At 45.8% G+C, this 17,862-nt stretch overlaps 1 protein-coding gene across 14 annotated transcripts in view; it reads right to left on the bottom strand.

Annotated features, from left to right (window-relative positions):
* The window catches only part of cacna1c (calcium channel, voltage-dependent, L type, alpha 1C subunit), a 269,744-nt gene that overhangs the window by 37,723 nt on the left and 214,159 nt on the right, over positions 1–17,862 (bottom strand). For 10 of the 14 annotated variants that reach the window (XM_029114494.2, XM_029114487.2, XM_029114488.2 and 7 more), the window contains 5 exons: positions 15,345–15,419; positions 10,638–10,728; positions 7,495–7,521; positions 6,258–6,418; positions 4,729–4,954 (listed from right to left, as the gene is read on the bottom strand). In XM_029114494.2, the coding sequence (XP_028970327.2) occupies positions 4,729–4,954; positions 6,258–6,418; positions 7,495–7,521; positions 10,638–10,728; positions 15,345–15,419 (580 nt within the window). The remainder of the gene's footprint in view (positions 1–4,728; positions 4,955–6,257; positions 6,419–7,494; positions 7,522–10,637; positions 10,729–15,344; positions 15,420–17,862) is intronic. The other 4 variants (XM_029114492.2, XM_029114498.2, XM_034287770.1 and 1 more) reach the window with 1 other exon arrangement.

Here is a 17,862-nt window from a genome sequence, read left to right as displayed (position 1 = left end):
TGAGTGAGACACCAACAGATGGGGAAAGACAGCGATAGAGAGATTAAGAGAGAGATATAGAGAAAAAGAAGGATTGAGGGATAGCGACAGAGAGAGGATCACGGAGAAAGGATGAGAAAGAGAGCAATAAGAGAGAGAGGGAAAGGAGTGGAGAGAGGGAGACATACAAAGGAGTCGGCATCAGAACTACAATACCCAAGACAATGGGTATACAATGGCTATACTGGAACGCAATCCACAGAGCTGTCACGTTCACTACCGTTGACTACATTACCCACGAGACACCAGGTGAAAGAGGGGGCATTAGCACTAAAGTGTAATCCTGTTCCTGTCACAGAGTTGCGTTCAGAGACACAGGGACGTTTTGTACTGTGTCATGTTACTGAAGTACCAGTGCCCTCGTTCCCCCTGGGACAACACAGGCTGTGGCCCTACACAGATGTTGCAACGTGATTTGAGCCCATTTGCTACAACAGAAGAATCCTCCTGCAACAACAGGAAATGTGTTAACCCGATATAGTGAGGAAGGGCTCACAATTCTAGCCAATTGAAAAAAAATACAAGGCGATGTCTAGCGTTGCAGGAAAATTCTCCCGCAACTCGTTGATCAAATAAAGATCTGATATCCGCAGAACGTCTTGGGTCAGAGTGTGACACCTCTACTCGAAGCATCAGCATTCATCTATCAGTTCCTATCCGGTGAGAGAACCTGAACACACCAGAGGTAGAGGAAGACTGAAAAAACATTCAATAAATTCCCCCATTTTCTAGAAATCCCGGTTTTAGGATTCTAGATTTCCTACTCCCTCCTGATTCCGGGGAACACACCAGCACAAATTTCTTTAAAAAAATAAGGGAATTCATCAAAGGTTTCAGGAACTTTGCAGGCCTAGTGCTGAATGGCGATGTAGCACGGTTCTGGACTATGCAGGCATTTCATTTAACTCAGGGGTCTTTCAGGCTTGGAGAGGTGCAGTGGGATTGAGGAGGACTGTAGTGCATTATGGGAACTGTAGGCGCTCTGTGGTGGGAGGACCGGGGTAGGTCCAGCAGGCCAACATACAGACAATCGCAGGCCCATGCTGACAGAGAGGGCAGGGACAGAATGGAACGAAGAAAACTCACTCCCTCTGGTTACAGGGAATACAACAGGCCATTGGACAATCACTGAGGAGGGAGAGAAGACCACACAGTCACAAGACAGACAAAAGACCAATCACTGAGGAGGGAGAGAAGACCACACAGTCACAAGACAGACAAAAGACCAATCACTGAGGAGGGAAAGAGCGGAGACTAATCACCAAGGAGAAGAGACCAATCACTAAGCACAGTGACAGGATAGACAAAAGAGACGTATATACACACATGCACTAGTGTCTGCAAAACGATTAAATCGTCAAAGTTAACATAAGTAAACACAAAGGAATGAAAGGAAAGCACAGACACAATCCTACGGATATGAAAAATCCCGTGGTGACATCACTAGTTAAGGGCCCAGTTCAGTCCAATGACACTGGAGACTTTGAGAGATGTGCGTGTGTGTGTGTGGTGTGTGTGTGTGTGTGTGCCTCTCGTCTGTCTGACTCTGTATACCCTGCAGAGGTTTTGCAGGCTTCTGTTTAAATAAAAGCATGTTCAAAACATCAACCCGGCGAAACATCGAACAGAGGCAAGGATGTCAGTGGCGGACACTCTATCTGAAGTGAGATGAATGTGTCTGAGTGTGTGCGTGACTGTGTGCGTGAGTGTGTGCGTGAGTGTGTGTGTGTGGTAGATGCCTGGCAGTCAGAGTGACAGAGGGTCATTTCCCCTCCAGTGCTCCAGTAGATGGCAACTCTGCCTGACAGGCAGCTCAGTAGTTAGTCAGCCAGTCAGCCAGCCAGTCAGTCAGGCAGGCAAATGGGCCGGCACTCTCAGGCTCGCCGACTCTGTGAGAGGCAGTCACTGGTGCAAGCACACCGTAGAAATGAAATGAATAGAGCAGGTATTATGTTTTACTTCTATACTGTAGTATACGCACACAACTTTCTAGAAGGTTCCCACTGTGTTTATTCAGTCAGCACCCCCACTATTCCCCCAGACAACTAATCTGTCCCTCCAATCTGTCTCTCTTCTATGCTTGTCCCCAATGCATGACACAGTCCTCTGTGTGTCCTCTGGTACCCAGGTCAGGAGTAGAATGGGGGGCTACATTACAATGGTTTTGTAACTTCTTCACAATATTCCTCATCAAAATGTATATCCCTCCTTACCACACACACACACACACACACACACACACCCACACACCTAACTGGGCAACCTGTGTTAAAGTGTAACTGGACACCCTGTGTTAGAGTGTAACTGGACATCCTGTGTTAGAGTGTAACTGGACATCCTGTGTTAGAGTGTAACTGGACATCCTGTGTTAGAGTGTAACTGGACATCCTGTGTTACAGTGTAACTGGACATCCTGTGTTAGAGTGTAACTGGACACCCTGTGTTAGAGTGTAACTGGACATCCTGTGTTAGAGTGTAACTGGACATCCTGTGTTAGAGTGTAACTGGACATCCTGTGTTACAGTGTAACTGGACATCCTGTGTTACAGTGTAACTGGACATCCTGTGTTACAGTGTAACTGGACATCCTGTGTTAGAGTGCAACTTGACATCCTGTGTTACAGTGTAATTGGGCATCTCGTCTTAAAGTATAATTGGGCATCTCATGTTTTAGTGTAACTGGGCATGTTGTTAAAGGGGATTCGAGTTGTGATCATTTTAGTTACACCACGATTCATATAATACACTGATAAAATTTAGAAACGCAACACTTTTGTTTTCGCCCCCATTTATCATGTGCTTAACTCAAAGATCTAAGACTTTCTCTATAGACACAAAAGACCTATTTCTCTCAAACATTGTTCTCCTCACAGGTGTGGCATATCAAGATAATGATTTTTGAGTGGCCTTTTATTGTGGGCAGCCTAAGGCACACCTGTACAATAATCATGCTGTCTAATCAGCATATTGATATGTCACACCTGTGAGGTGGATGGATTATCTCTGTAAAGTGCTCACTAACAAAGATTTAGACAGATTTGTGAACAATATTTGAGAGAAATAAACCTTTTGTGTACATAGAGAAAGTCTTAGATCTTGAGTTCAGCTCATAATAAATGGGGACAAAAAAAAAAGTGGTGTGTTCATAATTTTGTTCAGTGTATATTACTCTTACTAGTATTCATGCAGCAAAGACCGCTGTCAACCACATAAGTCATTCTTTTCTTTTTCTCTACAGTTGTTGAAGTAAACATTTAGATTGGTATTTCAAGGCTGCCTTACAAATCATTTGAGTCAACTAGCAGTACCAATGTATAGCCTCATTAGAACTCATTAATTGCTCCATTATGAGATTAGTGAAATTTTGTGAATGCTGCCAGGGCAATTAATTACCCACAATTCATAACAAATTTGCTGTGAAATTAAATAGACTCCCTCAACCAAAAATGGCTTCCCGTCGGTACGGTTCTGTAAACATGGTCAAGCTGATGCTGGGAAACAACACTACTGGAGAAAGCTGCAGAAATAACTCAGAAAACAACCACATGAAGTGTACAAAAACATTGGGTCTACCAACATCTTCCATCTTGGACATCATTTGTTTACACCCACACCATTTTTGAGAATGGCACTCTCTCTGTCAGGACATGGTTTTCCAGGCCTCACTGGTTAAAATAACAATGACATCAGCGTTAGGGACGCCATGGTTTGTGTTTTGCTTCACTGGAACCTGGGACTCCGTGCTACGCGCTCTGTGCTACGCGCTACACGCCAGAGCACATGAGCGGAGTGGAGCGGTGAGAATCTCCGCTCATCGCTCACGGAACTGTTCACCCCTCCGCTCCCCCGCTCAAAGCCACATCAGGCCACTCCGCTCATTATCGCTCAGCGCTCAACGCATTGGCTTCGCGCTCCACTCAAATCGCCCCCCGCTCGCACCAAAAAAGGAAAAAAATCTACATGTAGATTTCACTTTTAGCTCAGACCACAATCTTTTAAAGAAATGCTACATCCAGCTCTCTTTTTCTCTCCTTTGTTATTGTTGGGCCTTTGCGTACTGTGAAGAAACTTGAATTCCTCAACTGTTTTCTTTTGTTTCTGCTGCTCCTCCTCTCGCTCTATTAAATACAAATTCACGGACGACACAAATTAAATAAAACGAACCATTAGGCCTACTTGAATGACAAAACAAATTTGTTTGAATATTACACTATATTTAATTTAAACTTTGTTACAAGTTAAGTATTCAATTTGCTAACCTTTTGCTGTTTTCCCAGCGTGTTCACGTAGCACACTTTCGTGTTTTCGAGAGATTCTTTTCAGATTCCAAAATGAATCTTCACTTACAAAAACGATGTCTCCACATTCGTTTTCTTGTACCACATTATCATGGTTAGTTCATTTTATTTTAATACTACACCTGTATGACTTGTCATTTTCTTTTTTAAAGTACTTTTTGAACTCCATTAGGTCTACTGTCTACTGTCTGTTGTACTGTGTGTTGATTACTTTGTAAGACACAGATGGATTCTGGGTCAGGCCCGACTGAGCATGCTTAGACTCGCGTTTGAGCGGAGCGGGAAATAGGACGCTCGCTCCGTCCTTTTAAAAATGCCGCTCTGCGCTCTGTCCAAAATCCGCCCGCTCCCGCTCAACTCCGCTCACATGCTCTGCTACACGCTAACACACCTTGTGATCTTGAAGATGCGCAGCAGACGCACGCAGCGGAGGACGGAGATGCCGAGCGGGGACATGATCTTGGTCTCCACCAGGATGGTCTCCAGGATGCCGCCACACACCACGAAGCTGTCGAAACGGTTGAACAAGGACACGAAGTAGGCTTGCAGGCCCAGGCTGTACATCTTTAACAGCATCTCCCCCGTGAACAGGGCCAGCAAGACCTTGTTGGCTATGTCTGAGGACAGGAAGAAGGAGGGAGAGAGGAGGAGGTAGTGGGAAAGGAAGAGAGGTAGAGGGGTAGTGAGAGATTGGGAAAGGGGTGGACAGAGAGGGAGATGGAGGGATGGCCAGTCATAGTGAGAAGTATGTCTACAGTTTTTCTGAATTGCTAAAACACTAAAACCCATTCTCTGAATCAAATGGTCAGTGGACTAAACCCATTTCTTGAATCAGCCATTTTTTTGGCAAAACCTATAACAAATTCAGGTACTGTAGTTAGACACCATTTGTTTGCAAAATTCTAAACACATTCTCACTCACTAAATCCCATTTTGCACTGTGATGCACTTGTGTTGCAAAATGGTAAACACAACCACAACACAGTTGTCATCGTTTACACACAGTGACTTAAATGATGTGATCAAACCAATTGTTCAGAATATAACTCAGAGTGCACAGCCGACACAGATCTGAGGCAGAGGAGAAGAATACGTGTCAGAGGTGGTGGACGAGGAGGAAGAGTAGGACGAGGAGGAAGAGTATGTGTAAGAGGTGGTGGATGAGGACTAAGCACAAAGACATGATGCTGAGGCAGAATGAATCTCTCACTGACTTTGATTTTGCGGTTGCACAGCATAGGTGAGTTAATTGTAATGTGCTTTTCATTTAGTTTTCTTTGAGCTTTGGGCTTTTGCAGTTGGACTACTGTATTTTCATTCCACTGCTGAATATACAGACATTCAATACTGTACAAACTGCAGTACTTACAGCATTCAATATATTCACTGAACTAAGTTCGGATTATTATACTTTTATACTGCAAAATGTGTTTGCTATTAAAAGAAAAAGTTAAATCTGTATTTACATGCCCTGGGTGATGGGTTCTGTTTTCTTATGTAGTGTCTAATGAATGCTCTGTTTGATTTTGACAGAAGAGTCAGGGGTTTTGAGAATGCAGTTTGAAGATTTGGATCTGTGTTTAAAGTTTTGAAAGAATGGGTGAAGGTATCAAGAAACGTGTCTTAGTAATTGTGAAAAAGTGCAATATTAGTGATGTGCAGTAAAACAACAGGTTATTGACTAAGACTGATATAGAGCAGGCAAGAGGGGAACCGGCAGAGCCCAACAGTGGGTCCTAAACTGATCTCACCACAAGGCTTAGCAGCAATATTGTACTGTGATGTGTTTAATACACCACCTGAGTGAAACCTGAATATGAATAATAGTTATATTAATATGTTAATACATGCAAATATATGCTAATAATGAGTGTGCTGTGTTTAATGGACTTGAAGAGGTACCGCCGGGTCGGTCAGCACCTTGGGTGTCCGTGAGCCACTGAGGCTGTTTGTGATGTTCTGACGCGATCGTCAGGGTGTTGAGGAAGACCAGGAAGATGACCAGCCAGTAGAACACGTTGGACTTCACCCCCGCTCTGCACTTACGGCGACACAGCCGGTTCCACCGCCGCGAGTACCGGCTGCAGGGCAGGAAGGGAGGAGAGATGAGGAAATAGGAGAGGAGCAGGAGGAGGAGAGAGCCAAGGAGTGAGAGGAGAGAGAGGAGGGGTGACAGAGGAGGAGAGGGGAGAGAAAATTGAACCAAGTGGGGAGAAACAGAGATATAAAAAAGAGGAGAGCAAAAAGCGAAAAGATAAAGAGAGCAACGGAATTAGAGACAAAAGGGGAGAGAGAGTGAAAGAGTGAGGGGGGAGAAGAAAAGAGCAGTCCATCCTGAGTTTGGAAACCAGTCCACCTGATCATAACAGAACATGCAGCAGAGCAGCAGGCCGGAGGACAGCAGCCTCTCCAGGGAGAGACGGAGCTGTGAAGGGGATGTTAGATTTGACGAACGACAGACGATTCACAGCCCACCGTCTCCTGCCACGACCGATAAGAGCTCCGCAGAGCTCAAGGAGGATAATGGGGCCGTGATGGACAGAGCGACACGGGTCAATTTCAGCGCGACAGCCTATTCCCTACGCGGACAGCTGCTGCTGATCTCTACTCAGGACTACGCAGGACTGTGGTCAACGAGGGCCTTGGTCTCTGGTTAGAAGTAGTCCACGACGTGGGGAATGTGATCCCATTTCGGACACGACCGCCAAAACACGATGCGGGTACTACTAGAGGCGAAGTGTTTGGCACGGGGCCAAGGGAGGGCTTCACCTAGAAGAGAAATGGATTCACATTCATTCTACCATGCATTCTACCGACGCCGCAAGCTCAGCTCCTCGCTGGGTCTTCAGTCTAGAACATCCCCTAATTCTGATCGTTATGGCAACGGCAGGTATGATTCTGTGTCGGCGGGTCATGGGTCACAGTGACTAAAGGGACGAGGAACGAGGCGCACGTCCCGTGAGATGACATGCACAAGACACACACACAGACGCACACGGAAACACACAGACACATGAAACACACAGACACACGCACAGACACAGACGCACACACAAAGACGCAAGTCCATCCAGCAGCCAGAAGGAAGAGGAAAAAAAAGGGTAAATAAAAAAGTAAATCAAGGAGTCAGTGATGTGGTGTTAACACATGTACTAACCTGAACTTGGATTTGGAGATTCTATTTCTGGAAGGAAAAACAACATTGATTATACAGAAGACAACACAGGAAAAAGGGTATGGAACAACAAGACAATGTTGACCACGTGTTTCTGAGACCACACAGCATGTACAATACGTTTCAACAGCCAGGCTATCTGCTCCACAGAATAGGGAACAAGGGGATAGGAGAGAAGAGGTGAGGGGGCAAGGGGATAGGAGAGGAGAGGTGAGGGAATAGGAGAGGAGAGGTGAGGGGGTGAGGGGATAGGAGAGAAGGGGTGAGGGAATAGGAGAGAAGAGGTGAGGGGTGAGGGGATAGGAGAGGAGAGGTGAGGGGATAGGAGAGAAGAGGTGAGAGGGTGAGGGGATAGGAGAGGAGAGGAGATGTGGCGAGGGAATAGGAGAGGTGGCGAGGGAATAGGAGAGGTGGCGAGGGAATAGGAGAGGTGGTGAGGGGATAGGAGAGGTGGTGAGGGAATAGGAGATAACACCATTTGCTTCCAGATAGCTGCCTGGTCTGTTGGGTTAAGCCTCACTGAACAAACAATAGCTTTGTATCCTAAACAGGTCAACAGATGCTGTTTCTGGCTGGCATCTCACACTACTTCCTTTAAAGGGCACCACCTCCGACCAAAGGCTTAACGTAGTGCACTCTGTGGGGACTAGGGTGCCATTTGGAACCAGGCCCTAGGCGGCCCGGGCGTCACCAGGGCAACAGATCTTTGTTTTTGACTAATGTCTTTTATCAACTCTGTGAACAAGTGTGCTTCTGTGTGTGTGTGTGTGTGTGTGTGTGTGTGTGTGTGTGCTGCTGAACGTATGTTCTGTGTAAATCTGACAAAGTGGTTGTGCGGGGGCCGGCTGGCCATTAGAGAGGTCCTGTTGGATGCAGCCCATTAAACTCCATTCATTTTCCAACTCTCCCTGAAGCCCACCATCCAACCACAGGTCCTGGATCAGCTCTTAGGCCGCACAACACTGGCCGCGCTCATTGCAGTGTTGGAGTCCACTGACCTGGAATCAGTGGCCGACGCAAATGACCTAGCCGGAAGCAGAGCTGTATGTAAGCAGCTGTAAGCCTCGTGTGATTGTACAGCCTGTTGAGGATGTATTACAGACATGGCATCAGTCTTTTCCAGACACACCATCTACTTTTCCTCAGTTTCTGCGTCTAAAGCGACACCATTTTACAATCTCATATGAATATATTAGTATATTACCGCATTGCTTTAGGACAGACTTCGTCAAAAGCAACGCACTACACAGGAAATGGAGTTCCATTCGGCTCTGTGTCTTATATATATATTTTTTTTACATCGATTCTTTTTCAGTCACAGCGATACTGAAAGCCACTACTCTTGCCAGGTAAGTTATTTCTATATTTTTAGACATGCTGTCTTTTTTATCTTCCTTTCCACAGTAAGACTGTCTGATAGATGAACCCTGCTACTCCACAGGCTCCAAGAACATTGAGATGATGCGATAAGTAGGTATTGATATTGAAGCTGCCTGTCCCTGGGGATCGTACGATCTGTGTTATAGAATGTTAATGTGGATTCTCTGCTGTCTGACAACCACGGGGCTAGCTGCTGTACACGCTATTTCACCAGGGAAGACGACTGCCCAGCTCGGGGGCCAGACAAAAACGTTCAGTTTAGTGGTTAGAAGGCACCGACCTAACCATTCGTCAACCCAGAAGATGCTGTGTGCTGCCTCAGGCTTGGGCTACAACGTTGACAGCAACAACAAAAACATCGCCATCAACATCATCGACAACAATGTCAACAACAACAACAACAACAACAACAACAAACGTGAATGCGCAGAATCAACCAGGCAGGTGCTACATCGTCACGGAGGGTCGGCTGCCTGCCGAGGAGCAGGACCAGAGTTTAAAGATACAGACAGAAATAAATAGACAGAAAGATGGAGACAGAAACAGAGATAGAGAGAAGCAACATGGCGTCATGGACTAAGTCCGACTGATAACAAAACACTAGGTAGACTGGATCCAGGTCATTCCAATACCAAGACCAGCACACACACACACACACACAACGGACAAATAGAACACCTGTGTGTATGTGTGTGTGTGTGTCAGTAGTGTAGTTCAACAAATTCTATGACCGTGGTTATAATGATGAATTAGAGAACGGGAAGAACCACAGGAAGATGGGTAGAAGAGAATGAATGGGAGACTACTTGGATAGATGAGTGAACAGAAGAGCTTATGAGCCATTGTTTCATCACAACTCAAGGAGGAGAGGACAACAGGACAAACAATAGCTAAAGGAAGACAACAGAGAGCAACTGGAAGACAGGAAACTAACCAGGTGATCTAACCCATTCATGTAAAGGGCAGGAGTTAAGATACCAAGGTGAAATGAACAATTCATGTCAAATGTAGGACTTAAAATAACCAGGTGAAATAAACACTTCATGTAAAAGGCAGAAGTTAATACGGCAAGGCGAAACGAGCAATTAATGTCAAATGTAGGACTTAAAATAACCAGATTAAATAAAGCATCAATGTAAAAGGCCGAAGTTACGATAATAAGGTGAAATCAACCATTCATTTAGAAGGTGATTTATGCACGAGTTAGAATGCTTAGGGATATTGAAGAAAAGACAGAAGTAAAATTAACCAGGTGAACTAAACCATTCACATAAAAAAAAATAGAGTTAAAATAACCTAGATGAGTAGACAACATATGTAAAAGAAAATGACATAAAATAACCAGGTAAGTAGATCATTCATGTAAAAGCCAAGCGTTAAAACAAGCAGTCAAGTAAACCTCATATAAATGGGACGAGCAGGTGTAAAATCAGCGGGAGAGCTGTGAAAAAACCCAATCACATGGTTCAAGGAAGAGAAGAGACATCATTCCGTCGTTTTGGGGAGGTTTAGGAGAGACAGTAAGTGGCGATTTGAGGGAGGGTGGCTGAGGGAGGGGGGGAGTCGAGGAAGATGGCGGAAGGTGAAAGAGCTGGGGAGGAAGAGCGAGGCTCAGAAAGGGGGAGGCAGGGTTGCCACGACGCACGTTCTCAGGGAGCAGGTGTGGGGAAGAGTGAGGTGTGGAGAGGGTGAGGTAGGAGGGGTGACAAGGGGCGGAAGGAGCGGGTGAGGGAGGAGGTACTTACGCTAATCGGGTGCAGCACGTCTCTCCACCCATATCTCCAGCAGGCACATTGTCTGTATTCACGGACTCGTTCTCACTGGCCGGCATGCTCACTGTGGAGGAGGGACGGAGAGATGGAGGCAGAGAGAGAAGGAAAGCAGGATGAAACGAGAGGAACAGGCGTGGATGTACAGAATGCCTGCTCTATTCGTCCTGCGTCCGGGCTGAACTGCTCTTAACATGAGTTCATACATCCTGACCAGCAGGCTGTATGTATGACCCTAACCAGCAGGCTGTATGTATGACCCTGACCAGCAGGCTGTATGTATGACCCTGACCAGCAGCCTGTATGTTTGACCCTGACCAGCAGGCTGTATGTATGACCCTGACCAGCAGGCTGTATGTATGACCCTGACCAGCAGGCTGTATGTATGACCCTGACCAGCAGGCTGTATGTATGACCCTGACCAGCAGCCTGTATGTATGACCCTGACCAGCAGGCTGTATGTATGACCCTGACCAGCAGGCTGTATGTAAGACCCTGACCAGCAGGCTGTATGTATGACCCTGACCAGCAGGCTGTATGTATGACCCTGACCAGCAGGCTGTATGTATGACCCTGACCAGCAGGCTGTATGTATGACCCTGACCAGCAGGCTGTATGTAAGACCCTGACCAGCAGGCTGTATGTATGACCCTGACCAGCAGGCTGTATGTTTGACCCTGACCAGCAGGCTGTATGTATGATCCTGACCAGCAGGCTGTATGTTTGACCCTAACCAGCAGGCTGTATGTTTGACCCTGACCTGACCCCACATATAGACCCTAGACAGATAGACATCCTCGCATTGCGTTTCAGAGTTCCGGACTCTGAGAGAAAGTTGAAGACTTTAGGTAGAAACAGGCAGCAGGACAAAAAAGCATGAGAAGAAATACAGAGAATGCCACTGAAAAAAAGAAGGAGAAGAATTTGTACAAAATCAAATATCTGCTGGCTCACACAGTCCCTGACGGGCAGTGGAATCAGCTCTTCTATAAGTGTAAGGAGGAGGTTGTTTTAGACCGCCGTCCCTGAACAGCACGCTGGGGTAGTCAAATCTAATCATATCAATACTGGCCACAAAAACCAGGTGTCTGGTTGAGAAGGCAATGACGAGAGAGGGATGAAAGGAAGGAGGGATGGAGGGGAGGGAGGGATGGAGGGGAGGGAGAAAGCCGTCTGGAGGTACTGTCTAACTGACATCTATCCCCTGGGGTTTAACGCAATGAAGAGGAGGGAGGGATGGAATGACAGGTGAAGGGAGGGATTTAAAAGGAGAGCTGGAAGGAGGGAGGGAAGTAGAGGATGAGGCACAGGAGGGATAAAGAGAGAATAAGGCAGAGAGGAGGGGATGGAGAGAGAAAGCCAGAGAAACAGGGACACAGAGAGAAGGACAGGAGCGCACTAGGATGGGATGGCAACGAGGTAGAAGGGAGGAGTAGAGAGGTGAGGTGGGAGGGAGGTAGACTAGAGGAGTAGAGAGGTGAGGAGGGAGGGAGGTAGACTAGAGGAGTAGAGAGGTGAGGTGGGAGGGAGGTAGACTAGAGGAGTAGAGAGGTGAGGTGGGAGGGATGGAGACTTGAGGAGTAGAGAGGTGAGGTGGAAAGGAGGGAGACTAGAGGAGTAGAGAGGTGAGGTGGAAAGGAGGGAGACTAGAGGAGTAGAGAGGTGAGGTGAGAGGGAGGTAGACTAGAGGAGTAGAGAGGTGAGGTGGGAGGGAGGGAGATTAGAGGAGTACAGAGGTGAGGTGGGAGGGAGGTAGACTAGAGGAGTACAGAGGTGAGGTGGGAGGGAGGTAGATGGGAAGAGAGGAAAGGAGATATGAAAATCCTTTTATTGACCCGTCAATCTTCACCTCCACTCTGGGGATTCTGGAGCGAGTGGTTGCCTCCCCAGAAATGCTTCCATCACTGCTATCATGTTACGGGTAAACCATGACAGAGGCTAACAACTGAAACTTAACAGCACTATTCTATTTCCACATGCGTTTTCTCCTTCAAGTTCATACCGCAGCTCAACTACATGACTGGAGAAAGAACGTGGAGAAGAAATACGAAGAAATCGTAAAGAAAATAAACAAAACAGATGAAGCCAGACTCACTCTCTCTCTGGATCAGAACTGAAAATAGCAAACTTAAAATTGTAAAACAACATATTGCTAAGCAAAGCATGATGCAGCAAAGTTAATAATGAGACCATTTCAAATTTCTAAATATTAGCTCATATCATGTGCAGCCCGTTTTTGCGCAGCCAATCGAAATCTTGAAAGAACGAAGGAGCGGCCAATCACATGCAGTGCTTGATTCACAATCCCTGAAGTATGCTTTAGGAAACAGAATTGTCCATTCAGCAAAACCCCCATGACTTTCCCATCACGCGCCATTCTTCTCCTGCAGAACCAGTGACATGTGCAGAGCAACGCAGGTCCCTCATGTACTCTGATGTTTTAACACCATAAAACTTCTCATGATGCACGACCTGTTAGAGCAGAAGTTCCCAAACTAGGGTTTCGCGGACCAATGTGGGGTCACCTGATATGAAAATGGGGTCGGCGGAGAATGTTTTACAATTGACTCTCATAGCCTAAAATAAAAAAATGATTGACATTGTTGGGGTCTCGAGAATTTCTAGATATCAAAATGGGGTCGTCGGCCAAAAACCTTTGGGAACCCCTGTGTTAGGGGGTCAAATGTGACATACCGGAATCTAGATTTAAAGTGCAAATGCCCAATGTGGATTGGTTCATATAGAACAGAAACTGGCAAGCTACAGTCCCTCTGTTGGTTTGAGATCCCTCCTGGTAATGAACAGCCTATTATAAACTCTCTTATGATCCTGTACAGGGGGTAATCTGGCTAAATGTTTCGTCAAACAGAACAAAACGGGACGGGGAACCTACCGAAGTCTTAGAAACGTCGTTTAAGAAATGCCCCCCGATGTGAAACCATGTCCCTATAAAACCACTCTGAATCTGTCCGCTAACGCCCCTCCCACACCTGGCGAATATACAAATACGTCTGCCGAAACACTGAACTAGTTCACCGTTCTAATGTTGGAGCCTGATGGCCAGACTGAGGGGAGAGGGGGGAGGTTGGGGGCAACATGAGGGAGAGGGGTGAGTGGAGCGAGAGAGATATGCCATAGCTCTTTCCAAGAACAAATCTATAGTCCGCTAATTAACTGCCCTCTCAAAGTGTAAAATAAAAATAAAAAATGCCTGGCTGTGACATTATGCTACGATAATAAAAATGTCATCAGGAAACACAAAAGGCTGTGTAGGAAAATGGGTAAAACAACACAGCCAGTCTCCTAGGGCTTGAAAAGCGTTGACATCTGATGTGCTCAGTTTTCTGTAAAAACGGCGGCTTGCGAAATTCTGCACTGATGAAAGAGAGGATGCAGTGATCTCATGCAAGCATCCAGTACACAGGTCGAAGGTCACACATAAAGAGTGGCTCCTGTTCCTGATTTTTTTTCTTTCTTTATGTTATAAAATCGTCCGTATAGAAAAAATGAACAAATCTGATTCAAGTTTCTGGAAGCGGATGAAGACATTAAAGCAACATGCATCAACGTTCAGATTGTAATCCAAATATTTCAAGCAGCTTTGCAGCACTTTTGAAAAAGAATGATATTCTATGATATTCTATTTTATTACTAATTACATTGGGAACATGAGGTTGACATGCAATGTCATTATCAGTCAGATTATTAATCCAGGAAGTGATCCAGGATTAAGGCTTGAACGTCATCCACCACAAAGTACAACTCAAGATGTGGCTCCAAAATGAGGCGCCCCTTATTCTATATTTAGTAGCACTACTTTTGACCAGAGGTTATAACTCAGCCCAAATGCAGCCTGGTCAGAAAAGTAACGTACAACACATAGAAAGCCCTTTGCGAGACAGGCGACGGTTGGTCCTCCGTAAAGTGACAGGAGAGCGACTGATCACTGGGCCCGCTGGCCTCAAGTCTCTGGAGTAGCGAAAGGTTGCGGTCAAGTTGGATTCAAGATCAGTAAGGGGCCCAATGCACTTAAGGAGGACAGTCATGCACACGCACACGCCTTACGAAGGATCGCCGCTTTTTTCTTCACCGCTCCGCGGATGCACTGTAAATGCCGACTCTTACCTAGAAACAGAGAACGGTGGCTGAGAGCAGGTGGGCTGAGAGGACGCTTTCCCACTCAGTCACACGCACGCGCTTCGGTGTCTTCCGCAAATGTACATAAACACCCTCGCGCTGCTCTGTAGACAGGGAGGTTTTGTACACACACACACACACGCACGCACTCATTCACAACGCATCCAGAGAAATCTTCAACCGACACCAATTGAGCCAAATCTTTCCCAAAAAAGTATACAGTATGAATGCAAAAGCAGACAGAGAGAGACAGAGAGAGAGATTGAGAGTGAAAGAGAGAGACATTATGCCTTCAGCTGTATATTGATGAGAGCGCTCAATAGAAGTGCGCTCCGTTCATTTATTTCCTCTTCTTGTCGATGCACGTGTAGACACACAGCCACGCGACGGAGACACACGCAGAACATACACACACCACGGGAAGCCTGGCAACACGGGAGATGGAACAGCTACACACACAAAACGCCACCACACTGGGAGACCAGGACACATACACAGGTTACACACACACACACACACATACACACATGCGCCAAGGGCATTTACCATGTGTCTCACTGGAGTGACTAAACCAAGCAAACTTCCCCTTCTTCTTGTCGAGCAAGTCGGCCAAGGTCAGTCCTTCCTCAAACAAGAAGGGTTAGGGTCATTCATTTGTTTATGTTTTTATGCCACCCAATGACACGCACACACAGTATATATACACATAAATATATATATATATATATATACTCACACACAAACACACACACAGTATATATACACATAAATATATATATATATATACTCACACACACACACACAGTATATATACACATAATTATATATATATATATATATACTCACACACACACACACACACACACTGTATATATACATAAATATATATATATATATACACTCATTCGCGCACACACCCACACACACACACAAACACAAGGACTTAACACAGAACACAGAATGCACACCTGTTTATGCAGATCTTAACTTTGAAACATATACAGTAATTTGCATAGAACATTTCATCCCCCTAAATACACATGAAACACACACACACACACACACACAAAGTACAAGTTAAAATGCATCTGCACACACATACAGCCATTCAAACCCAAGGAATTCCTGTTCTCAAGCCTTGGATATTAAAACATTTCATCCACATGAGGTTCTTTTAGGGGTTCTTCACTCCCTGGATGACTCTTCAGAGGATCTTCTAATTAATACTTTGGGGGAACCCCTGTCAGTTATGCGAAGAACCCTGTAAAAGGCCCAAGGGCCCAAGAGGGGCCTGAAGTCCATCGAGGGAACCTTTCTGAGAGTGTCCGCGGTCTAAAGTGACTCGGAGGAACTAACGTCCTAACGTAACATGACTGTTAGGGAAGAGAATGCGTATGAATGCACATGTTCTGTGAGTTCCTGGTGATGTAGATGTCATTGGTTTCCACACACAACCACAAACACAGGAGGGATGAAGCCGTGACGCAGAAACACACACACTGTGCAGCAGGAGAAGAGAGAGGGATGAGGAGGAGGAAAGGAAGAACGATAGATCACAGATAAATCAATGCCCCTTGAAGTGGTGTGTGTGTGTGTGTGTGTGAGTGTGTGTGAGTGTGTGTGTGTTTAAGAAGCAGGGTGTGTGGTGCGCCTAGGCTATAGTGTGAGGGAGCCCATCTGTTTCATATCCCTCTCTTGTTTCTCTCTCTTTTCTCAATCTCCTTCTCTTTCTCTCCTTCCCTCTCTCCCTGTGTCTTGCTACCTTTCTCTCCCCACCCCCCCCCTCTGGCACCCCCCCTCCCTCTCAGACTGCTGTGATGGATGCCCCCTCCTCAGGGGAGATGAATGAGGGCAGTATGCCCCCATATAACACACACACACACAGACATGCACACACACGTACACACACACAGACACGCACAAACACACACATGCACACACACTTACACACACAGACACACAAACAAAATCAGCTGCCACATCAAGGGGAGAGTTATTATATTATATAATCTATTGAGAGAAAGAGCTGGAGAGGGAATCAGACTGACACAAAGAGAGGGAGGGGTCACTGATTGACAGACTGACTGGCTGGTTGGCTGGCTGATTTTTAGAGTGTTAAATAACAAGCTTATTGAACAGCTAACTGATTGGTTTGGCTGGCGTATGTGCTTGGTGACTGGCTGTCTGGTAGATTTTTTGACTGGCTGCTCCACTGTGGATTGGCTAAACGGTTGACTGAAGGACTAACAAAGTCACTGACTGTCTGGTTGATTTTTTGACTGGCTGCTCAGCTGTGGGTTGGCTAAACGGTTGACTGAAGGACTAACAAAGTCACTGACTGTCTGGTTGATTTTTTGACTGGCTGCTCCACTGTGGATTGGCTAAACGGTTGACTGAAGGACTAACAAACTCACTGACTGTCTGGTAGATTTTTTGACTGGCTGCTCCACTGTGGATTGGCTAAACGGTTGACTGAAGGACTAACAAACTCACTGACTGTCTGGTAGATTTTTTGACTGGCTGCTCCACTGTGGATTGGCTAAACGGTTGACTGAAGGACTAACAAACTCACTGACTGGTCGACTGACTTGCAGACTGGTTAAACAACTGAATGAAGACACACTGGCAGACTGGTAAAATGACAGACCGGCTGAATGACTGACTGGCAGACCGGTTGAATGACTGACTGGCAGACTGTTTGCATGACTGACCGGCAGGCTAAAAACTATTATATATTTAGATCACGTACACAAGCTTATACCTGAACCACTGTTTTAGAAAATGTATGGGCACCTAGAATAATAGCGACTTGGTCGCACCTACGATGCACCAGCTTGAACATTTGACCAACCAACACAATATTTTAAAACTGCCAAGTGACAAATTGGACAAACAAAATAGCAAACTGCCACACAGAAATATCATAATTGCTGCGACAAAATCAATCATTTTAGCCGTTCAGATATCAAAATCTCTGTGGATCCAGGATGGACTGATTAGACGGCCCAAAGTCTGGAATATGTTGACCTTGAGTCATCAACAACCCTGTACATTTTCTAATCTC

The sequence above is a fragment of the Esox lucius genome, chromosome 18, assembly GCF_011004845.1.
Source record: "Esox lucius isolate fEsoLuc1 chromosome 18, fEsoLuc1.pri, whole genome shotgun sequence".
NCBI lineage: Eukaryota > Metazoa > Chordata > Actinopteri > Esociformes > Esocidae > Esox > Esox lucius.
The sequence above is the reverse complement of the archived record's forward strand: the minus strand, read 5'-3'. Positions and strand labels throughout refer to the sequence as shown.